The sequence below is a fragment of the Bufo bufo genome, chromosome 11 (genome assembly GCF_905171765.1).
Source record: "Bufo bufo chromosome 11, aBufBuf1.1, whole genome shotgun sequence".
In the NCBI taxonomy this organism is placed as follows: Eukaryota; Metazoa; Chordata; class Amphibia; order Anura; family Bufonidae; genus Bufo; species Bufo bufo.
The window spans coordinates 14,126,883-14,150,700 of record NC_053399.1 but is presented as its reverse complement, the minus strand read 5'-3'; the positions used below and the strand labels follow the sequence as shown (position 1 = coordinate 14,150,700).

Sequence of the window (23,818 nt, the reverse complement as noted above, 5' to 3'; positions counted from 1 at the left end):
TTGGTTCCACTTGTTGGACATTGCCTTTTCTCACTACTTGGACACGCAACTGTCCGTCTCTCTCTCCAGGCTGAGGGTATAGCTGCTGGAGGAGGGGCTTAACCGTTTTCACTTCGTGTCACGCCTCCGAAGGAGCTGAGCTATACCCAAGGTCTCCTGTGTCCCCCAAGGAAGAACGAGAAAGAGAGTTTACTGGTAAGTTATACAAAAATCTCGTTTTCTTCTGTTAAAAAGAAAAAACGCTGTAAACGCGGGGTTTGCAACTTTTTTTCGCACCACTGCGTCAGAATTGTTGCACCTGCCATTTTTACGCTGCCCTCTCCACTTTAGAAAAAGGGGGCAAAGCGAGGGCAGGGTGGTCCAAGCAAATTTATCTTTATTCATGCCAGTTTTCTGGTGTGAAAGAAAACTGAAATCTACGACTGCCGTTCATTTCAGTCTGGCGCATGGCCTGATGGAGGATGCTCCATGTCTATGACGAGGCCCGCGCCTCCGGCGGCGCAGGGGGAATCAAGACCGGTAAAGAAAAGGTTCCCCATAGTGTCTGATCTATTCAGCTCCTCCATACTTGTTGTCCTCCCTGCGGAGTAACCTCCTCTGTTCTGACCCTCCTAAGTATTATCACTTATGGTCAGCGCTCTCTTGTGAGATCGCGCTGATGTCTTGCAGTCAGGGTGGATTTCTGTCTGACCACACATCCTTGACTCGAATTTTCCTACCTCCTCCCACCAGACGTGAAGGCTGTGACCGGAGAGTCCCCGCAGGATGGACACTTCAAGCAATAAAAGTGTAAGACTCGTTCATGTTATCACGCTGGTGTTACGAATAGAATTCGAGGACTGCGTTGTCTGGATTAGCAGCCATTTCTATGTCTCATGAATGGTAATGGGCATAGGTAACTGTTAGTCTGACTGGATCTGCTGCACGGGGATCATGCCCCGTCATATGAACTTTAGGAAGGAAAAAAGTTCTTGGGACTCCGACGGACAGATATTAGATTTGGATCTTAAAGGGATCCGGTCACCAGGAAAATCACTGCTGAACCTTGTAGGGCTAGCCCGGATGACTGTAGTGATACCTTTAACTCGGTTATCCGTTGCTTCCTTTTGGAGAAAAAGTACTTTTAATACATATGCAAATGAGTAGTTAGGTGCCTTAAAGGCAGGACCCAAGCCACTCTGTGCACCCTTGCTCCTCCTACTTCCTGTGTCAGCCCCTCCCTCTCCTTGATTGATAGAGCCGAGTGAGATGACTGCGCCAGAACCTGGATCGGTCAGTCAAGGAGAGGCTGGCAGAGGAAACAGGAGGAGCAAGGGTGCACAGTGGCTTGGCCCCGCCCTGGGTGCACTTAACTGCTCATTAGCATATGGTTTATCAGTGCATTTTTCTCCAGAATGGAGCAACGGATCGCTACGGGAAATGTATCATTATATTAGGCTAGAGCTAGACGTTGTGCCTGGTGTGGCAGTGAATTTCTTGGTGATAGTCCCACCTTAAAGGTGATTAAAAAACCAGTGACGCCTGTCCATGGGTTGTCTTATTTATTTTTATTTTTTTTTTTAGCATCTCAGCCGCATTGTAGTGAATTGGTTGGAGCTGCAGTACCACACACAACCTGTGGACCGGTGTGGCACTGTTTTCTATACCGCTCCTTTAGGCCAGTTTCGCCTATGCGTATCACGAAAGTGTGTGTTTTCCGGCCCAGCCGCAGGCTTGCTCACTTCTGGACTGTAAACCTGTGGCCAGATGTCCGTAATACAGAGGCATAAATACTCGTATGAAACCGCCCTTGAAGAAAGCATATTTGCACTGCTGTAATATGGCCACAAGACCCGATACTCCGAGGATCAAGTAACTAAATCTGCGCTCGTGCACCAGGGGAGGTTCGGGATCTGGCAGCCATATTTGAAGCTATAATGCAGGGATCAGCAATCTTTGGCACTCCCAGCATGCAACATGCTCTCCTGTTCTTCTAACTCCCATAGAGGTGAATGGAGCATGCTGGGAGTTGTAGTTTAACAGCTGGAGTGCCTGAGGTTGCTGATCGATGCTATAATGCATTGATGTACAGAGAAATGTTAATGATGTGTGCACTTTGAGGAATGAGTGACCCTTTAAGGGGGTTGTCCCATTATAACATGTCATAGATCGTTTGCCATTAACCAATAATCCAGTGAAGTGCTGATATTTGCTTGTATAGCACCACCTGGTGTTCAAAGCAGTGTACACGTCCATCTGCTGAAGGCTGGTGGTCGCACATGCTCAGTCACCCTCGGCCTAGCAACCCCGTTCACTGCAAGGCGGCCAATAGAAATGGGCTCCTGCCCTGTGGTCAATGAAGAGGAGCTAATAAAAATGCATGTGTGACCACCAGCACTCAGCTCAGTAGGTGGCCGTGCATGACGCAATACACTTTGCCCACCAGGTGGTGCCACAACTCTTCACTAGAGAAATGGCAAATCGTTTTATTATTATTTTTTTAAATCTATACAACAAATGACGCAATGGTGGGACACCCCTGTAAGGTCTAGTTTTGTTACCAGGCTAACGGAGATGGAGCAGGATTGGTTATACAATCTGATGTCAGTTGCAGGGGGCGGGGCCGTGACAACTTTTTGCTGTGCATTCACCTAAAATAAAATGTGACTTATTCAACATTTCCTCATGGCTGTAGAGGGTTTAAGACTCACGTGGTTTTTACCAGTAATAAAATGTCCTGGGATCATGAAAAAAAAAGCAGCGGCTCCGCTAGATTCTCTTCATTGGTGCAGTACCTGATGCAACCCAATGCATGTTAGAATCGGTCATGTTTTGTGATCCTGTAACCCCACTGCTTCTAGAGAGAGGGTGGGTTCAGTGGCTGCGGCTATAATAGGGTTAAAACTGATGCAAGTAAGGCCTCTTTCACACTTGCAGCAAAGTGATCGGGCAAACGGACAGCATTTGTAGACGGATCAGTCAGTTTTTTTTCTTCACATTTTTACTGGTCTGAAGGACGGATCTGGCATTGCGGTATTTTTGTCGCCAGATCCATCACTAATACATTTCAATGTAAATTAAGGCCGGATCCGGAATTTTGGACTGAGATAATGCTGCGGTATTTCCAAAACGCCGTTCAGTGACTGAACTGTAGACATCCTGAACGGATCGCTCTCCATTCAGAATGCATGGAGATAAAACTGATCAGTTATTTTTCGGTATAGAGCCCCTAGGACGGAACTCAGCGCCGGAAAAGAAAAACGCAAGTGTGAAAGTAGCCTTCTTGTAAGTTATGCTTTTCGGCCATGTAATGGCACTGCGCCCCTGTATGCATTGGAAAATCCTTATTTAAAAGGGGCTGTCCAGGATAGGCCATCAATATCAGATTGATGGGGGTTCAGCGCTCTGCCTATAAGCTGGGAGTAGCCCTGGATGTGCACAGCGCCACCCACAGAGTAGTGGATGAAGCCGGTAACTGCAGCTCACCATCCACTACATAATGTACGGTACTTCCAGTGCCGGAGCTACTTGCTTATTGGTGGGGATGCTACACCTCCAGCTGTTGCAAAACTACACCTCCCAGCATACCCTAACAGTTGTAGGCTATCCAAGCATGCTGGGAATTGTAGTTTTGCAACAGCTGGAGGGTCACCTGACCTAGGCCGCAAGTATAAAAGGACCAGGCAACCCCTTTAAGGGTAAGTCCCGTTTTTGCACCAGATTACAGGTGAAACTAAAAAAAATAAGAATATTGTGCAAAAGTCCATTTCTTTCAGTAATGCAAATTAAAAGGAATTGCATTAATGCAGCTTAAAATTAGATTTTTTTTTAAAAGGTTCCATATTCTCGGCTCAAGGTGTCACACTCTAGTCAGCTAATTAATCCATACCCCCTGAGCAAAGGGGACCCGAGATTGGGACTTTGGGGTTTCATAAGCCGTAATCATCCAAATTAGAACAAATAAAGGCTTGGAATATCTCACTTTGCCTGTAATGAGTCTCTCATAAAAGGTGAAACTAATATAAGAAGTGGCATTACTGAAATAAATGAACTTTGCACAATATTCAAATTTTTTTAGTGTCACCTGTATGTACTTAACACATTGAAGACCTTTCGGCTTTCCTCCTCTTGCGCTGCTTTCCAACTACGCGATGTAATGACAGACATGTGACCCCAGAGCGAAGACGCTGCCAGCAGCAATGTCGGGGCACCTTCACAGGTGGTAGACTTTGCCGGAATCCATGTCCCTCCCACTAAAACAACTTTTCAGATGAATGGAACAGATTTCCAGTCGCAGAAAACTTTCTGCAACAAAATATGCTGCATGTGAAGGCCGCCTTATGTTCACCATCGATGTGACTGGGGAGAGATCCGTCAGCAGTTATTTCACTTCTGTGTAGAGTAGGGATCGACCGATATTCAGGATTTTGAAAGTTATCGGCATCTGTTTTGCCGATAACGAATCGGGAACACGGATCGCGCTGCTGACAGCGCGATCCGTGTTCCCTCAGCAGCACAGGGGAGAAGGAAGCAGTGTCTCCCTCCCTCCCTCCCCCTCCCCCCCCCCCCCCCCCCCCCCCCCCCCCTGTGCTGCTGCCGCCAATGAAGATAACTCATATACAGGAGCTGGCTGCAGAATCCCATAGCCGGCTCCCGACCTCTATGACAAGTAGCTGCGATCTGCGGTAGTTAAGAGGATCTGCGGTAGTTAAGAGGAATAGTCAATCTCCAGCTGGTTAACTTTCAGCTTGCACATGTGCTCTGCTGCTCTCCGAACTGAATGGAGTATGCTGGGAGTTGTAGTTATTGTGAAACAGTGCTGGGGGTTTAGGGTGACAGAGCTGGGTTCACATTCAGAGACAGATGTCACGCTCTAGGCTTAAAGGGAACCTGTCACCTGGATTTTGGGTATAGAGCTGAGGACATGGGTTGCGAGATGGCCGCTAGCACATCCGCAATATCCAGTCCCCATAGCTCTGTGTGCTTTTATTGTGTAAAAAAAACGATTTGATACATATGCAAATTAACCTGAGATGAGTCAGAGCTTGAAAATATGACTCTTCTGGTCACACAAGTAAGGCTACTTTCACACTTGCGGCAGAGAGATCCGGCAAGCAGTTCCGTCGCCGGAACTGCCTGCCGGATCAGGCAAAATGTATGCTAACTGATGGCATTAGTAAGACTGATCAGTATCCTGATCAGTCGAAAAAATGCATTGAAATGCCGGATCCGTCTTTCCGGTGTCCTCCGGCAAAAACGGATCCGGCATTTCTTTTTTCACCTTTTTTTCAGTCTGCGCATGCGCATACCGGAATGCCGGATCCGGCATTCTGAATGCCGGATCCGGCACTAATACATTCCTATGGGAAAAAATGCCTGATCCGGCATTCAGGCAAGTCTTCAGTTTTTTTAGCCGGAGATAAAACCGTAGCATGCTACGGTTTTCTCTTTTGCCTGATCAGTCAAAACGACTGAACTGAAGACATCCTGATGCAAACTGAACGGATTACTCTCCATTCAGAATGCATGGGGACATACCTGATCAGTTCTTTTCCGGTATAGAGCCCCTGTGACGGAACTCTATGCCGGAAAAGAACAACGCAAGTGTGAAAGTAGCCTAAGATATGACTCTTATGTTAATTTGCATATGTATCAAATCGTTTTTTTTTTTACACAATAAAAGCACACAGAGCTATGGGGACTGGGTATTGCGGATGTGCTAGCGGCCATCTAGCAACCCATGTCCTCAGCTTTATACCCAAAATCCCAGTGACAGGTTCCCTTTAATCATAGGATCAGTGTTTCCTGCAGTGTTCCTTTAAAGGCTCCATTCACACATCCGCATTTTGCGGAACCGAATTGCGGACCCATTCATTTCTATGGGGCCGCACAATGTGCTTCTGGGTCCACATTTCCGTTCCCGAAAAAATAGAATATGCCTATTCTTGTCCGCCATTGCAGACCAGAATAGTACATGTTCTATTAGTGCCAGCAATGTACAGTCCGCAAAATGCAGAACACACATTGCCAGTGTCCGTGTTTTGTGGATCCGCAAAACACACACGGATGTGTGAATAAACTCTAAGGATTCATGCACTCGGCCGCAATATGTGGGCACCAGCCGTGTGCTCACCACATCACGGAGGCGAACCCCTTCACTTGAAAGGGTCAGCAATCCAGAAGGTGCGGTGTGGAACAGAGGCACAGAACCCCATGGGAGCGCTTCCGTGGGGTTTCTCTCTTTGCCTCCACACCGCAAAAAAAAATAAAACATAAAATTTTTTTTGTGGTGCAGACGGATCATGGACCCATTCAAGTTGAATGGGTCTGGATCAGTCTGCGGAATCCACACAGATGTTGCCGGTGCAAAATTGCGGTCCCCAATGCACAGAATGGCCAAGCAACGGCTGTGGGCATGAGCCCTAAAGGGGTTGCACATCTACGTAGTGTTTTAAATACCCCCCCTCTTGCACTGCACTTAATGGAATATATTGAGGGGAGTGTACCACTATCACTGGGGGGGGGGGGGGGGGGGGATGAATACATTTCTGGCATAAAAAGTCACAGACCTCATGTTTTGCAACTTTTAAAATACCATTCTTCCTAAATGTAGGCACAAGTGGTGTTTCTACACTGCCCATGCCACTTTCCTGAAAAGGGGTCAGGTCCAGTGTGCCCGCCGAAATTCTTTTGACAGTTTTCTGACAAAGCTCTGCTATAGAGTTACAATCTGGGCGCAGGGAACGTCAGACATGTCTGTTTTAGTAACCACTTACATTCCCCATGTAATACTTCTGGATCATCTATTCTTATAGGTGTATGTTATGCCATTCCTCTATTATTCCTACTAGAGGTTTACAAATTAATTGCCAGGAGTCTGCAGTAAAGGTACTGCTGCGTGTTACCAGGAGCTGGAGTCAGACTGCAGGGACAACCCCCCCCCCCCCCCCCCCAAAACAGGTAACACCCATCTGTACCTTTACTGCAAGCTGCTGGCAATTCCTTCAGGAATGGCATGACAGAGCAATAAATAGATTCTGCAGAATAGTCGGGGGGAATGTAAGGAGTTACTAAAACAGACCTGGCAGAAAACACCGGTATACAGGGGAAACTTGAAAAATTAGAATATTGGGCAAAGTTCATTTATTTCAGTAATGCAACTTAAAAGGTGAAACTAACACATGAGACTCATTACAGGCAAAGCAAGATATTTCATGCTTTATGATTATGGCCTCATGCACACGACCGTTTTTTTTGCGGTCTGCAAAACGGATTTCCGTTTCCAAGTTTGCATTGAAAATGATAGTCATCTGCGTCCGTGATCAGTTTTTCCTATCTTGTGTGCATCCGTGATTTTTCACGGACCTATTGACTTAAATGGGTCCGTGAACCATTGTCCGTGAAAAAAATAGGACAGGTCATATTTTTTTCACGGACTGAAAAAACGGATCACGGATGCTGAAGCCAAACGGTGCATTTTCCAATTTTTCCACGGACCCATTGAAAGTCAATGGGTCCGCGAAAAAAACGGAACAGCGGCCGCACACAACGGTCATGTGCATGAGGCCTATGGCTTACAGCTTACGAAACCCCAAAGTCTCAATTTTGAGGTCCCCTTTGCTCAGGGGGTATAGATTAATTAGCTGACTAGAGTGCGACACTTTGAGCTGAGAATATTGAACCTTTTAATTTGCATTACTGAAAAAAAATGGACTTTTGCACGAAATTCAAATTTTTCGAGTTTCACCTGTAAGTAATTTTCTCCTTCAACGGGGTTGCAATACCACTACGTATAGGATCTTTCCCCCAAAGAACACTTATTTATCCCTGTGGGCAGTGTCTGATTGCTGTGCCCACCCTACCAGGACTGTATTTTTCAGAAATGACCATTTTTTGTGTGCGTCCATCCCCGAGGCGGTTATTCAGAGGAGATCGGGTTTATGTAATGCATACTTTATTAGATTAAAACGCAGTTTACACATTAGACAAATCTAAAAGTTTCACATGCCAAACTCTTCCTGCTTGTAATCCTACCTGGAAACCTTCACAAATCACCTTCCTTTCCCACCTACATCTCAAATCTTTTCCTGCTTTATCACACTCTCCATTATATCACATGCCCGGATCCCTCATGTCTGTACCCACAGAACAAATCTAACACAAAAAACAGTAACCGACGAGCTGACGATCAAGTCGTTACTCGGTGCTCAGGATGGCCACCCCTCGTTCGTAGAAGCTGTGCGGGTCTTCTTTGGTGGCGATTTCAAAATCAACTGTGAAGATCAAGTCAGCCCGAGTGAAGTTAAGGTAGACCGGCAGAGTGACCTGGAGGAGGAGGGGGAAAGATGGTGAGTCTCCCTGTGATCGGAACAATCCCCCACCCCATGTCATCACCAGTGGACAGGTCAGGCAGATGTAGGAATCTCATCATTTCACATTAACCAGACCATCACACCCCTCTGCAGATCTCTCACCACGTTGGCCTTCTTCTCAGTAATGGTCAGCTTGGTCCAGCGCAGCTGTGTCAGGGCCAGCACGGTGGAGATGGCGTTAGACAGGGACAGCTTGTTATTGGTACAGGTGGCTCCTTGAAGCTTCAGCCCTAAAATGAATCATATTTCACATGGTTTGTATTATATAGCTCCAGTGGCAGACAGCACAGGCTGGGAGTTGTAGTTCTGCAAAACCTGTAAGGCTGCATGCTGAAGTCATGAGCAGAACAGTCTCACCATCAGCGCTACACTGAGTGATGCTGGGTAACTACTACTCTCAGCGTGCTCAGATGGCTGGGAGCTGCAGGTAGTGATACTTCAGATAGAGGACGGCCATGATGAGGCCACATTCACAAGGTAAACATCAGTCTCTATTAAGTACCTGTGATTCCAAAGCTGTAGGCATCCAGCACGGCATTCTGACTAGTGGTCACGCTCACTTCAGGACACAGTTCCTCTAGGGACCAACTGTTGGCCTGGGCCACATACTGTCTGGTGGCAGTAATGTACGCTTCAGGGACAAACAAGCCGCCCAGCCACACGTGGAGGTTCTGCGGAAGAGAATAATCCATCACTTGACTAAATCGGCATTTATGACCAACCCGGCAACCTCCACTGTACAACATGGATCTAGCAAACCTTCAGCTCTTTGGCTCCGCTGGCAGCGGCTGCTTGCGAGATGTTCTGCAGCTGTTTGATGCGGTCGCTGAAATCTGCAACCCACTGGATGACAGTCATCCCTGCAGGGACCGTGAAACGAGACCAGCTCCGAGGCAGGATCCCTGAGAAGAAAAAGACAGCGCTGAGCTGGGTAGGTTATAGCAGGGTGGGCACAGACCATGGCCAGGTTCAATCCTCCAAAGTGGAAGCTGCTCATCACTAATGATCCTGATGGGAGGTACCTGCCCCCAAGTCTTGCACCTGGATCATTAGGCACAGGTCGGACCCCTGCTATTTTGGTAAAAGGCAGGGATGCCCAACCTGTGGCTCTCCAGCTGTTGCAGAACCACAACTCCCAGCATGCCTGGACAGCCTACAGCAGGGCACGGTGGGAGGTGTAGTTTTACAGCAGCAGGTTGAGCAACCCTGGTGTAAGGTATCGGCCATACCTTTCACCAGCTCATTGATCAGGGTGCGCAGGTAGTTGGTCTGTTTCTTCTTCCCTTCACACACTTGGACGACGTCTGTCAGATCCTGCCGCACGTCCTGCAGTAACTTGGCGCCCATTTTTACTTCCCGCTCAAAGAATCTGAACAAAGGATCCTGGAATGAAAGTGGACGTTAGAAGCTTGTATCTACCACACAGACAGGAGATCGCAGTCTCATCATGGAGGCCGTGCCCTCACCTTTATATTATCCACCGTACGTTTCAGGTGGTTGAGGGCTTGGGGTATGACGCTGAGCCAGTTACAGGCAGTGGTGTGCAGCGTCCTCATCCAGGCCGGGCGGCCGTCAGAGGTGGAGTCCGTCCTCTGCTTCTTCTCAGTCTCTGCGTAGGCCAAGTCATCCTCATCCTCCAGCATTTGCATTTTCAGCATTTTACTGATCATGTCAATGCCTGAACCACGGGGTAGAAACAAAACAATGCAGGGCAACGTAAAGCAACGTAAACTGAAAAGAGGCGGGAAGGAATCACAACAAAAGAGTAAAATAGGAAAACCCCCGGGATAAGGATCCATTCAGATCCTGAAAGATCCCAATCCCCATGGAATCTGATAACTGACATTAATTTCACTTAAGGCTCATGCACACAGACATATGGTCCATGAGCGGGCCATATGTCCCCAAGCGCCATACATCATGCGCACGGGAGCACACAGCACAGGTTACTATGATATTATGAGTGTGGGACAATAGCCCTGCGGGCGGCCCGATGCACACCGTGTCATAGTAACCTGTGCTGTGTGCGCCCGTGCACACGATGTATGCCGCTCCGGGACATATGGCCCGCTCACGGACCGCACGTCTTGGAGGGCATATGGTCGTGTGCATGAGCCCTTACAGCTACAAGACCCCCCTGGCTGGACACTGAAGCTTTGGTCTAGCATCTCATGGTATAAAGGTGTCCGTCCCCGAACATGGACAAAATAAACGACCTAAGTCACCTAAAAAGCATTATGGCATCGTGTGGGCACTCAGGTGGTACTTAAGTCCTTCTCTTGCTTCCAGACAAGAAAATCAGTATTTCCTGCAGACACCACTGGGAGGGGGGCTCCATGCATAGAGGTTTTTAAAGCTTCCATCAAGTTCAGTGGCATCACAATAAATTCCTATGCACTCGGCTCCCCCTTGTGGTGGCTGCAGGCAACTAGCTTTAGACTATACTATATAGGAGAAGCAGGAGACAGCTGTATGGGTGAGATTTATCAATGAATTTATGACAGTCTGGTGTAAATATTTTAAGAAATCTGGTGTTCAGGATAAGGGACAAAATTACAAAGCAAAAATCTCCCAATGGGGTCCTATGATAATTGTGTACGACCTGGGAAGGAGGCAGCCACCCCGGACCACCCCTTTAACCACCAGATCTTAGAATATAGAGTTAGGAAGAACACTTTTTGTATGCACATATGGATGTGGAAGAACAGGTGGGGAAGACCCTCCACAAAAAACATAAAAATAAAATAAAAAGATACAAAAAAGTGTCATGTAAAATGAAGGAATGTTAGACATGGCAGGCTGATGGCTCAGAGAAACACGAGGAAAATACAAGACTGTTGAAGGATGAGAACAGATTGCAGGAGATCCGGTCGGGAAATGTGCGGTTGAGAGGAGATGGTAGAATCTCCACGCCGATCGCACGCATCCCCCCCCAGTCATGACACAAGAGGAGAACGTGACAAGGGTTAATGCTGTGGCTGAAGATGACAGAAGTTTAGTTTGCAGGAAAGAGAGGAGAGAGTCCAGTGCACATTACCCTGTGTCGTCAGCAGAACGCACTCGGCATTGTTCGGCAGCCCCAGCCAAGATGGTGTCTGAGTGTCCGGCAGAAGCTCTACCCACTGTACAAACTCATCCCGTCTGGCAAGATTAAAGTAATGTGCATGATTAGTTAATGTTGCATCATGAGAAAAACATGGCCGATTTCTTCTAGAACAGTGCTAGGGTCAGGTATTGCAGCTCAGCTCCGTCTAAGTCCATAGGGCTGAGCTGCAACCCCACAGATAACCTGTGGTCTGCCATGGTGCTGCTTTTAGGAGGATTACCCTACAACAGCCTAACGACGACGACACAAGGAAGTGGTTCTGCCATCAGTACCTGATGCCATCTGGCATTTGGATATCCTTGTGTCCATCCACTTTACAGGCCAATTTGAAGTCCCCATCAAAACTGGATGTAGTGAAGAGTCTGTCCAGGAAGGTGTTAAGCAGACGCTGATCAAACTCGTTATCAATGCGGCCTCCGTAAATGGACTGCGCCATGAGAGTCTTCAAAGCCGACCACGGGATCTTATCTGGGGAAATGTTCTGACGACCCTGAAAGGAGAGTCCAGTGTAATCAGCATCTCCTGGTCAGATATGGGTTGCAATGGACTCCCAAAAAGGTTTTCCTTGATTTTTATACCGATGACCTACCCTCTGGGGGTCCAACACCCAGGACCTCCGCGTATCAGCCGTTTTAAGAAGGCAGCGGTGCTCCTGTAAATGTCGGTGCCTTTTTACAGCTTACCAAGCACGGCGCCGTACGTCGTATAGTGGATGTGCTTGGAATTGCAGGCTGAGCTGCGCCTAAGCCACGTGACACATGAACGTGCAGTCACTCACCTAGAGGCCGTGGTGATACTGCGAGTGCTGCTGCCTTCTCGAACAGCTGATCAGCAGGGTTCCTGGACGTCGGACCCCCACCGATCAGTATAAAAATCATGGAAAACCCCTTTAAATCGCAAGCCCACCACCTGTGACCAATTCACAAGTTTACCACCAGTCGACTAATGTAAACATATGCCTCCATTCACTAACAGCAAGGATGCAGATTGATAGATCTCGCCAAATTTGGTCACTCACCTTTGCGGTGTCATCCAGCCAGGTGTCTACAGTATCACACGCCGACCTCAGATCAGATTCCCCAAATTCATATTTCTTTGACCAACCCAGTGGAGCATAACGCAGACGTTCCTGGATGACTGCGTGGAACCAGGCCAGCAGGAAATACAGCCGGGCACGCTCATTTGGAGCCTAAATACAAGAGAATAGCACAGGATTAAAGTACGTTCTCAAATAGACACACCGCCGATCTTCTATCCCGATGTGTAGGTGAAAAGGACGCAGTGACTGCAGCAACAACAAAGCGGACGAGGTTTTACCAAATGCTGCAGGTGGCATCAAATCTGCAAAATATCAATTCTCTCTGCAGATTTTCACCCTCCCAACAGGTGTGGATGTATCCCCAGGCTCCATACAGTATAAATACGTACAGGTCCGCATCCCCCCCCCACCTACCTTACAGATCCTGGACACAGGGATGCTACTGAACGTCCGCAGCATGTTGGCCTTCACACCAGGAGGTGGTTCAAACACGAAGATACGACCGGCTCTCAGCAGATTCACTGGCACCTGGATCAGAGCACACAATATACAGTTATGCAGGAAATAACAGGATCCAGGAGGAGCCGATCTATACACCAGTGTAATGCAGGAAGACATCTTTTCTGCCACATCACCTTTGGATTAATTTCCATGGTTAGGAAAAGTCGGAAGGAAGAATGAGGCTGCAGGGAATGAAGTTTCTTCTCCAGCTGCATGAGCCAAGCAGGAGCCAAGTGCACGTTCTTCAGCATCACCCACCTGTAGGGAGGAAGCGACGGGACTTCAGATCACGTCAGACATGAATGGTCTAGGCCAGGGATGCCCAACCTGAGGCTCTCCAGCTTGCAAAAGTACAACTCCTAGCATGCCCGGCCAGCCTACAGCAAGGCATGGTGGGAGTTGTTGTTTTACAACAGTTGGCGGGCTGCAGGTTGGGCATTCCTGGTCTAGGCCATGGATCAGCCAGCTGCTGTGAAACTACAACTCCCAGAATGCACACTCAGCTATTCTTGTAACTCCCGTAGAGAAAGGAGGACTCTGGGAGTTGTAGTTTTAAAGCTGGGGGTAGCTGTTCCTTGGTCTGGGCCATCAGTATGAGACTAACCTAGGGGACCCCTAGGCGCTACAGTGTTCCAGTGAGTGCAATGCACCCCTTCAATGTCTACACAACGCTATATACACACAGTATGGCTTTGTCTGGTACTGCTGGGGTCCGACACCCACTGATCCAGAGAATAAGGGGCCCCTGTGCCGATTGACTGCTGGGTCCGATTCACGCGGATTGCAGCAGCTGCAGATCCTACACGGCCGTGTTGGTCTGGGGTGCCACCTTGCATGGAAAACTTGGAAGGGGACAACACTAAATCAGCACTCAGAATGTGAGGGGGACCCAGAAGCCAGAAACCCACTAATCATAATGATGGTAGATCCTAGCTTTATGCCATGACTTTATAAGATGGGAATACCTTTTTTAAATCAAGAATGCGATAATTCTGGCATTTCCTTACCTTCCAGACCTCACTGCGGTATTAATGGCCTTTTCTGCTTGATTAAAACCTTCAGCAGAACCTGGAATTGTAAACGTTCAGGATTTAGCTCTTAAAAAAAAACCAAAAAAAAAAAAAACCTCCCCCAAACCCCACAAATCTCAGAAAAAAAGAGAGAAGACCTAACCAGAACCAGTACAAACCTATGGCAATGGATGTGATCTGAGTGGACTGTTCAGCTGCCAGATCCTCCGCGCGGCCGCTGGCATCAAACCCAGGGACGGAGCACATCAGAACTGGAGTGTTTGGTTTGACCTACAGTGAATGGAAAACCCATGAGGTCTGAACATGTATAAACCCTGGGGTGTACACTGCACAGGTCAGCAGCGTTACCTCCGTGTCCACAATGTGTGCCAGGTCCAGGGGCTGGTCGATGACGGACATGAAGGAGTCCCCAAGAATGGTGGAGACAAAGATGTGGGCCATGGCCAGCAGACGGTCAGGACGGAAGGCCTGGATCAGGAGCAGGCGATGCACGGCTTGACCGATTGGGGCTACAAAGAAACCACATTAAATTAGGTTGATATTTTAGAGGTGGTCATGTCTCCCAGTATAGAAACGCCCTAGATCAGGCGCGGCTATCCAGCTGTTGTAAAACTACAACTCCCACCATGCCCTGCTGTAGGCTGATAGCTGTAGACTGTCTGGGCATGATGGGAGTTGTAGTTTTGCAACAGTTGGAGAGCCTCAGGCTGCCCATCCCTGCCCTAGATACTGCAGACTGTGCATTTACAACCAGTGGACTCCATATAATGAGAAATTATGAAAATTTCCAATATTCTTTCACCAATTAAACCCCTTTCCTCAGGATAGGTCATCAATATCAGATCGACGGGGGTGCCGGATGTCAGCTGTACGAGGAGACACTGCACGCAGTGCGCACGTGCCGTCTCCCTTCCGGTCCGCTCCTGCTGTCTACGGCAAAGACCAATGGCCGGCAGCAGCGGACAGGAGGAGAGACGGCACGTGTGCACTGCTGAGGGGGGCTGCAACCTAGCAGCAATGGCTATAGGAAAAGCATCAGCCTGGACCGTGGGGCTCCTGTCCCCAGCCACCTTGTATCTGCGCTGCAGCAATGGCCATAACCCTTGGAGACGAGCCATGTATACTGTGATGGAAAAATGAATCAAGCCAGCAAAGGAAGCAAAATGGACAATCACAATACATTAGTAAGTGCCTGGTATTACCTTTCTCTATAGGATAAATGCCATTTGCTGTAGTGAGACGACAACCTCTTTAAATAAGCTTTAGTTACAAGAGGTGCCCCCCCCCCCCTTAATTTGACATCTACACTTTCTCCCAGCACTACGTACTTGCAGGCTTCTCTTCATTCCATATGTACGGGACGGTCTGTTCAGGAGAACTGCTTTCCAGCCAAATGCAGAATTGCTGCAAAGAGAGAGACAGTTCAGGGAGATCTGCATCCACGGCGCCAGGCGCACCATCACCTTTAACATACAGGAAAGGACACTTACATCGTCAGCTGCAACCTTGGCCACGACATCCCTGAAGGCGGGCAGGTTAGCGAGTCTCATCACGCCCTCCACCTGCTCTTCTGACAGACCGTTCATCTTGGGTACTGAAGAACCACCGAGGACAATCTCTTTGCCTCTGAGGAAGTGCTGGAACTCATGATCATAGGTCGGCTCCCTGCAATACAGACGGAACAGGGAGGTCAATAAAGCAGTGGGGACAGATCCGCCAACATGAGAAGGACCCAGAGCACCTCCCAGAACTACCACACAACATGCAGCCCGTGATGTTCCTGGGACGAGGGACAAGATCTCAATGTCCTGCATGGTCTTTCATCAGTGGTGTAATATGGCCGTGCTGACGGTATAAACCCTTGACCTACAGTACACACTGCTTCTCCATAACTTCAATCAGATAAGATGCCCCCATAGCAGTGGGATGGCTTTCTGGGTGCCTTGCACTGGATCACTGAAAACAGGTCCCCCAGTCTGCCATGGTGTCACAACCAATTTGCATGTCACCTGTCACATTTACGCCATGGGATTATTGACGAAATTAAAGGGGGTGATGAGGTCACGTATGCCCTAATGAAGTTCAAAAAGGGAAATGTGAACCTTACCCAATAGTTCCCTTCAGTTTAATCCTGGCCAGCAGCATGGCGAAGGTTATGTGATCTTGATGAAGCATTCCTCGAGCCACCCGGTTAAAAGCCACCTGCAAAGAAAACCATTTCAATGTCCTATACAAAGATACAGAGTATGAACCCCCCTTTCCCACCATGACACCCAGGGGATAAAACCAATTTGAGCTCTAATAGTTAAAAGGTATAGGAGAAATAATGCGATTGGTGATCTGTTTCTGGTGCAAAGTTTGGAGCACAACGGTTTTGTCTGCACTTTTCCCGCCCTCGGCCGGTCAGGATGATGTCCATGTGACTTTCCATTCTTTTGCGGACCCGTTGACTTCAATGCGTTTGTGGTACGCATTTTGTGGCCCAGGATAGGACATGGAATGGAAAGCACATGGATAACATCAGTGTCCAGTCCTTTTTGTTTTTGCAGACCCATAGAAATGATAGTTACACTTACCGGTAATTGGATTTACCAGAACCCATGACAGCACCATAGAGAGATGGATTCGCCCCCACAACTGGACAGAAAGCCCCAGAGCAATTAAAAGGGGGGGGACACCCACTTCCCCCCTCAGTGTTGATTTCAGAGTAGATCAGTAGGAGCCGTACAAAATAGAATTCCTATAACCGCATTCGTCCTTTTTCACTTGAAAGGCAAACAATTCTCAACAACCATAAGCACCAGGGAGGGAATTAGAGGGGTGCCGTCATGGGTTCTGGAAAATCCAATTACCGGTAAGTGCAATTATAATTTTTCCCTTCACCCATGACAGCACCATAGAGAGATCGAATACCAGAGATATAAAACACCCCTCGGGACGGACGCGCTTGAAAAGTAATCTTATGCTATGAAGACCCCAAAAGCTAACGAGAGGTCCAAACTAAAGTGGGAACAATAAAAATCCTAACCTAGGAATTTCAACATTATACCTCCAACCCAGGATAATCTTATAAAAGAAATCTTATGGGTTTCTCATCAAGTGTTATCATAAATTATAACAGATTTAACAGAACATCTTCGAGAAGGACTTGACGCAGAATGATCAAACTGAAGATGATTGCTGAACACCGATTCCTTTGGTGCAGATTATATTCTGAGACGTTTCTTCCTGCCTCACCAAAAGGAGAGGCCCTACCAAGGCACGCCACCTGCACTGTTGAATCTTCAGGGAGCGCGTAGCGGGGAATTCACCCGGCATGATCCAAGATCCACAGGAGGACTAGAAGAACTTCAGATGCCAAAATTTCCAACGTTTCTCGCAATCTGGCATCAATCCCTTATGTGGAGGAGCTCACGGATCTGCTGCAAGAGGTCCAAAGAGCCCACTGGACCCTTCAGACCTCCTAGGGTCCCAACTACCGCACGAAGAACCCCAGCAGACAACAACCGACCCTCCAGGGACTCCCTGGAAAGTTCTAGATGGGCGGCAAGTATTCATAGGGTTTTGCTGGTGAGCCATACCTCCTGTAGGCCATCCAGACTAAATGGACCAGCCCATCTTCTTACTCCCAACCAGGAGCCATATTGGGCTTTGTTGGTAAGCCATATGTCCTGTAGGCCGTCCAAACAAAATGGTCCAGCCCATGTCTTCACTCCCAACTAGGAGACTTACAGGGCTCTAAGCCATCTGGTCCAGCCCATCTTCTCATTCTCCACTAGGAACATTATAGGGCATCGTTGGTGTAATATGCTTATTGTAGATTAAAATACAAACTGTCAATCAGGCATAGCCACAGAACCAGTTCACCATGCAGGCATAGCCATCAAGGTAGACTGCCACCAAGACATGGTTGCATATCAGGCACAGCTGGTCACAGACACCCGTTCAGAGCCAGGTACCGTCATCCAGATACTGTTGCAAGAACCGCCAGTTATCAAGACATGGTGGCACGAGCAGCCAGCCACACAGACATGGCGACCAAAGCTGCCAACCATGCAGACACGGCCCATGCAAAGTAAGCAGCTGAACAAACAAGTCCAGCAGCAGAATCAGCCACCTACAATGCAAAGCTGGAGGAGCAGTCATCCCAGGCAAGCATAACATAGCAGCAATCAGCTCCATAGGAACATGAGGCCATGCAAATAGTCACCCTGCCACAAAGACTGACCCAAGGCAGTGAACCAAAAAGGCCCAGGCTCCCATCATTTTTAAAGCATGGACCCAAAGGGGCGCTCAGCAGACCAGGCATAGATGCACAGGCGCTCAGCAGACCAGGCATAGATGCACAGGCGTTCAGCAGACCAGGCATAGATGCACAGGCGCTCAGCAGACCAGGCACAGATGCACAGGCGCTCAGCAGACCAGGCACAGATGCACAGGCGCTCAGCAGACCAGGCACAGATGCACAGGCGCTCAGCAGACCAGGCTTTCAACAAAACGGGCATAGATGCAAACCTTTTTCAGCCAGATAGGCATACAGCCAAGCATGCACAGGGCATCGGAATTCAATGAAACCAACAAAAGATCAAAAGACATTCAGCCTGAAGCCAATAGGAAACCAACCAAGCCCCAAAGCCATCAGGCCTCCCCCCAAAAGCCACGAGGCAGTCAACCAGGCCCTGAAGCCCGACAAATATTCAAACCTATCAATTATGCTAAAGGCACCAAACAGATTCAGACCAAAAACACAAATATTCGCTGTATAACCTAAGTTCATAAGGCCCCTTTCGCACGAGCGAGTTTTACGCGCAGGTGCAATGCGTGACGTGAACGCATAGCGCCCGCACTGTATCCTGACCCATTCATTTCAATGGGTCTGTGTACATAAGCGTTTTTTTCACACATCAGTTCTGCGTTGCGTGAAAAATGCAGCATGTTCTATATTCTGCGTTTTTCACGCAGCCCCGGCCCCATAGAAGTGAATGGGGCTTCAGTTAAGAACACATTGTATCCGGAAGCAAGTGCGGATGCAATGCAATTTTTTATCACGCGCGTGTAAAACGCATTGCACTCGCGCGGAAAAAAACTGAATGCAATTGCAAACAAAACTGACTGAACTTGCTTGCAAAATGGTGCGAGTTTCACTGAACGCATCCGGACCTAATCCGTCACGCTGGTGTGAAAGGGGCCTAAGGTGTTCCTTGTTTCACATCCCTGGCGGCTGCATGCACCAGGCTCCTCTGTCCGGAGGACAGGAAGCCACACTGAGGGAGGAGGTAGGTGTTCCCTTTTTGATTGCTCTGGGGCAGATCCATCTCTCTCTATGGTGCCGTCATGGGTGAAGAGAAAAAAAAAAAAAGTGGATTGGACACAGATACAAAATACAATCATGTGCATGTGGCGATGTAATAGCTCATCGCTGGTGTAGATTTGCTTGCACATGGACTGGCCGCTTTATTAAGAGGTCTGCACCCATTAATAAATGTGCTAATTTTTATCCCCAGTGCAGTTCTGATTAAGCCAGGGATATTAAGTAATGATGCTTGGTGTGCCATACCTGGAATAGGTCCTTGGTGATGACGGAGAGACGCTGAGTGTGGTCTGTGGTGTTCTTGAGGTTGGCATTCTCGTACAGCACAGTATGGTAGATATCGAGGAAGAATTGCAGCGAGTACTGGTACAGGAAATGAATCTTAACAGGAACAAATACACAAATCATGAGAATGAAACCATCAGTCTTCACATCATCATTATACCTGAAGGGCATCAGTTATTACTTGTTTTAGGGACTCCATTGTGAAGTAGATGCTGCTACACGCGTTGGACAGGGGGAGGTATTGCTGAGACACCGTCTCCACTTCCTGCATGACGATATCCGTTTCCTCCACTTTTCGGGTGACCTCCGCCGCTTCTTTTTTCAGGTTCTCCAGGGTGGTAATGATGGTGTCATCGTCCAGAATGCGACCTTTCACCTCATTGAGTGCTTGGAGCAGAGACTTCTCCAACTGGCGCAAACGGAGCTGGAATTCGCCTACAGATGAACATATAAAACCAATTAGTTAGTAGGTCTAGAAGTTGACATCTCGGCAGCAGGCCCGTCGCCCACCCTCTGTCCAGGATGTACATGTTATAGTGTTGGCCTGTACAGTAATGAGTTACAAATGAGCTCTATGGACACGTACCCTGCAGTTTGAGGAGGTCGGAGCGCTTCTCATCGACATCGGGCCTTTCCGCCTTCAAGACTTCATTCAGACACTGGCTCTGCAGGCTGCTGCGGGTCACGGTGAAGTTGACAAGTGTCACTCGAGAGCACAGATCCGGGGGGAACTCAACCTAAAGCAAAATAAAAAAAATGTCTCCACCATGCAGATAAAAGGGTAGCATAGCAACGAGCAGAACGTTACGTACTGTGGGGTCTCTGGTAGAAAGGAAGATGACAAATGAGGGAGACAAATCAATGTCCTGATCCCCAAGTGTAATGAGCACTCTTCCTCCAGTCCTACGAACTTCACGATTCAGTACAGGGTTCAGGATGGGATCGTAGCTTTCCACGTCCTGAGGGGAGAGAGACCACAAGTCTTTAACTACACTCCTTGGACCCCAGATTGACCAGACGCAGAGCTGCACTTGTGTGGGACCACTCACCTGGACAAGGAGCGGATTACCAAAACGGAGAGCACTTTCCAAGTTCTTCCTGAAGGCATCATCCAAGAAGCTTGTGCGGGTGATCTTCCGATCCTTGTACTCATTCATGATGAACTCCGTGGCTTGGCCCGACGGATCGATGATCAAGGGATACCTACAGGGAGAAGCGGAAGTTAACACATCCACTGTATGGACGCTAACAGCAGCCCGATGTCCGGCTCCTTAGACACATGAGCACTTACCTATTGAACCGTTTCAGCATGATGGCGTTTTCTGTGCACAGGTCATCTGCAGGTAATGAGCTGGCTTGCCAACGAAGTCTCTCATCGGCATTAGACAGGTATTCTGTCCTTGCGATGTCTGTGCGGAACTACACAGATCACACAAGAAGGAAGGTGCATCTTTATTTACCATGAAAGGTTAATAGCGGGAGAGGTGAAGAAAAAATTAAGACTAAACCGACCTGGATGTTGGCTTGCTGCAAGTGATGGGACCAAGTGGTGAACAAGTTCTGTCGCATCTGTTGATCGAAGTATCCGGCATAGGCAATGAAGGCGGCAGATAATAGGCAGTCGCCAGCGATGGTGGACATCTGGTTCTTGAAGGTTTCGCTGGTCTTCTCCCACCGATCTCTCTCTGCTGACAAGCTCTTCAGAAGCGCTGTACTGCGGTTCACCTGCAATGACCAGACAGGGTTGCTTTTAAACGGTCACGAGCGCTCTCGCCACCCCCAGCACACCCCAACAGCCAGGTGCTGGTACCAGTTACTTTACCTTAGCTTCCACTGCTGCCAAGTCGGCCTTGATGGCCTGAGCTTCTGAGATGAGCACGGCATACTCCTCTTTGTAGCGGGCGATGCTGGCCTCCAGGTCTCTGATCATTTGCTCCACTTCGTTGGCTTTTTGCTGGTTGTCTTTGGCGTCATCCTCCAGCTTCTGCAGCTCGTTTCTCAGGGGCTCCACGCGTTTCAGCATATCGGCGTAGTTTAGCTGGTAAAAAAGGTAAAAAAAGACTCCGGTTATGGATGCAGAAAGGAAGCAGACAGACTGCAGGGTCAGGGTACGTCCACATGGAACGTATATTACAAGGAAAAAAATAAAATAAAAATCTGTTGCAGAATTTGTGGCAAAATAATCTTTAGGCTTTACATGTGGATTCTGTAGCGGATTGTACTCTATGCTGAAATCCACTACCTAAATTGCTATACAGATTTTTGGATAAAAGTTAAAGGCTAGGACAGTGATCTATGCCGTCTTGCCGCAAGTTAAGTGCAAGAGGCTCGATGGCTGGGGCAAACAAGGGGGATAATGGGCATCCCTGTCGGGTTCCTCTTGCCAGAGTAAAACAAGGGGAGGAGACGCCATTAACGGACACATTGGATCTGGGATTCCTACACAGGAATACATTTAATGAAGGCCGGCCCAAAACCAAACCGCAGGAGTGTACACTAAGTATGGCCATTCAACTGAGTCAAACGCCTTAGCTGCGTCAAGGGACGCCATAGCCCACCGCTGTTCTTGTCGAACTCCTATCTGAGTAAGTACTTGTACTCGTCGTGGATGAACCCGGATTGATCCGTGTGGATAATACTGAGGATGCATTTATTCAACCTGGTCGCTAAAATCTTAGCAAGAATTTTTTAGTCAAGGTTTAACAGCCGATAAGAATCCATTGGAATGTGGCTCGCATCAGGTTTAAGAATAACCACTATTGTGGCGTCATATAGGGATGGTGGTAACGTGCCAGTTGAGAAGGCCGCTGTACACATTTTCTCTAGAGGGGCTAAAAGGAGATCTAAATACTTAGCATATACGTCTAATGACATACCATCTGGGCCTAGAGATTTCCCATTAGCCAGAGAGGACACCGCCGAGGCGATCTCCTCCCTAGTGACAGGGGAGTCTATTATAGCAGAGTCAGTGAGGCAAAGTTGAGGGAATTGGAAAGGTAGGAATCGATTTGCTCAGGGGTAGTTTGAACTTGGGATTGGTACAAGTCATGATAGAACTCCTGAAAGCGGTGGACTATCGCCGTCGCCTCAAGCAGCGGGGCACCATCTACTGATTGAATGCGCAAAACTGCTGGAGATCTCTGGTTTTGATGCACCAAGTGTGCCAGTAATTTACTGGACTGGTTACCTAATTCAAAGTACGTTTGCTTAGTAAAGAACAATTTGCGTTGTGCTTTCTCCTTCAATAGAGTAAGGTATTGGCGGAGAAAAATAACCATTCCTGTCTATTGGGATCAGTGGCGTCAGCTCCATAAGCCGCCTCTGGTCTGGTACATTCCTCTGCCAATTCCCGCTCCTGACGGGCTGAAGCTCGTTTAACATATGCCATGGATGACTTCAGGCAACCCCTAAAAAGGTAAACTTTCAGGGTTTCCCGTAATACTGATGGATTTTCAAAGGATTCATGATCAGCTAAAAATATGGATAGCTGATCAGGTATCCGGTCATTCGGTGTTAGGAGTGTCAGCCAAAACTGATGCATTCTCATGGAGACAGGTGGTCGATCCATTGAAGTAGATCTGGTTAATTGTATGGGCGAGTGATCAGATATTCCTCGTACCCCACCCCTCTACCCTCTGGGTCAATAGATATTCCCTCACCCTCTGGGTCAATAACCAGGCTACCTACCTCCCACCTCACTGATTTATGTATCATAAGAGAGACTCCCCTAGAGTAGGACGTATGACACGCATGACGTGCCCACTGCACCCACGGTTTTTGCATCTATTAGTGTTCTCAAATCTGATCTCGTTTTCGTTTGGCTAGTTGTAGGATGTGGTCTCGATCAGTAGAAATGAGTAAGCGGGCAAGCACGGGGCGCGGAGGAGGAGGCTTAGCTGGGACACGATGCGCCCTCTCAATGGCGAATGCAGTGGAAAACTTTGCTTCTGGAAATGTGGCCTTAAGCCACTGAATCATGAATTCACAGGGGTTAGAGCCTTCAACCCGTTCTCAAGTTATTTCTCCTTAAGCGATTTTCATAATCGTCACATTTGTGCTGCCAAAAGTTGACTTTTTTCTCGAGAGGCAAGTTACGCAGGGATAGGTGCAGTACAGTCTCCTAGCTCAGAGACGCGGGTCTCAGCTTCTCGGACCCTATCGCGCAGATTTTGCATATCGTGCCTTAATAGCCCT

General features: G+C 48.2%; 1 protein-coding gene across 2 annotated transcripts in view; it reads right to left on the bottom strand.

Annotated features, from left to right (window-relative positions):
• Positions 1-7,916: 7,916 nt before the first annotated feature.
• Positions 7,917-23,818, bottom strand: part of DYNC1H1 (dynein cytoplasmic 1 heavy chain 1) — a 56,219-nt gene continuing 40,317 nt past the window's right edge. For both annotated transcript variants that reach the window (XM_040411597.1, XM_040411596.1), the window contains exons 53-77: positions 21,447-21,662; positions 21,137-21,349; positions 20,916-21,043; positions 20,674-20,827; positions 20,437-20,583; positions 20,211-20,361; positions 19,806-20,059; positions 19,586-19,720; positions 16,136-16,230; positions 15,519-15,693; positions 15,357-15,432; positions 14,377-14,537; positions 14,187-14,298; positions 14,005-14,065; positions 13,132-13,255; positions 12,911-13,024; positions 12,476-12,646; positions 11,730-11,947; positions 11,389-11,492; positions 9,818-10,029; positions 9,581-9,734; positions 9,111-9,253; positions 8,854-9,022; positions 8,454-8,581; positions 7,917-8,304 (exon numbers count right to left, since the gene is read on the bottom strand). In XM_040411597.1, coding sequence (XP_040267531.1) covers positions 8,176-8,304; positions 8,454-8,581; positions 8,854-9,022; positions 9,111-9,253; positions 9,581-9,734; positions 9,818-10,029; positions 11,389-11,492; positions 11,730-11,947; positions 12,476-12,646; positions 12,911-13,024; positions 13,132-13,255; positions 14,005-14,065; positions 14,187-14,298; positions 14,377-14,537; positions 15,357-15,432; positions 15,519-15,693; positions 16,136-16,230; positions 19,586-19,720; positions 19,806-20,059; positions 20,211-20,361; positions 20,437-20,583; positions 20,674-20,827; positions 20,916-21,043; positions 21,137-21,349; positions 21,447-21,662 — 3,744 coding nt within the window. In that variant the 3' untranslated portion in view covers positions 7,917-8,175. The remainder of the gene's footprint in view (positions 8,305-8,453; positions 8,582-8,853; positions 9,023-9,110; positions 9,254-9,580; positions 9,735-9,817; positions 10,030-11,388; positions 11,493-11,729; positions 11,948-12,475; positions 12,647-12,910; positions 13,025-13,131; positions 13,256-14,004; positions 14,066-14,186; positions 14,299-14,376; positions 14,538-15,356; positions 15,433-15,518; positions 15,694-16,135; positions 16,231-19,585; positions 19,721-19,805; positions 20,060-20,210; positions 20,362-20,436; positions 20,584-20,673; positions 20,828-20,915; positions 21,044-21,136; positions 21,350-21,446; positions 21,663-23,818) is intronic.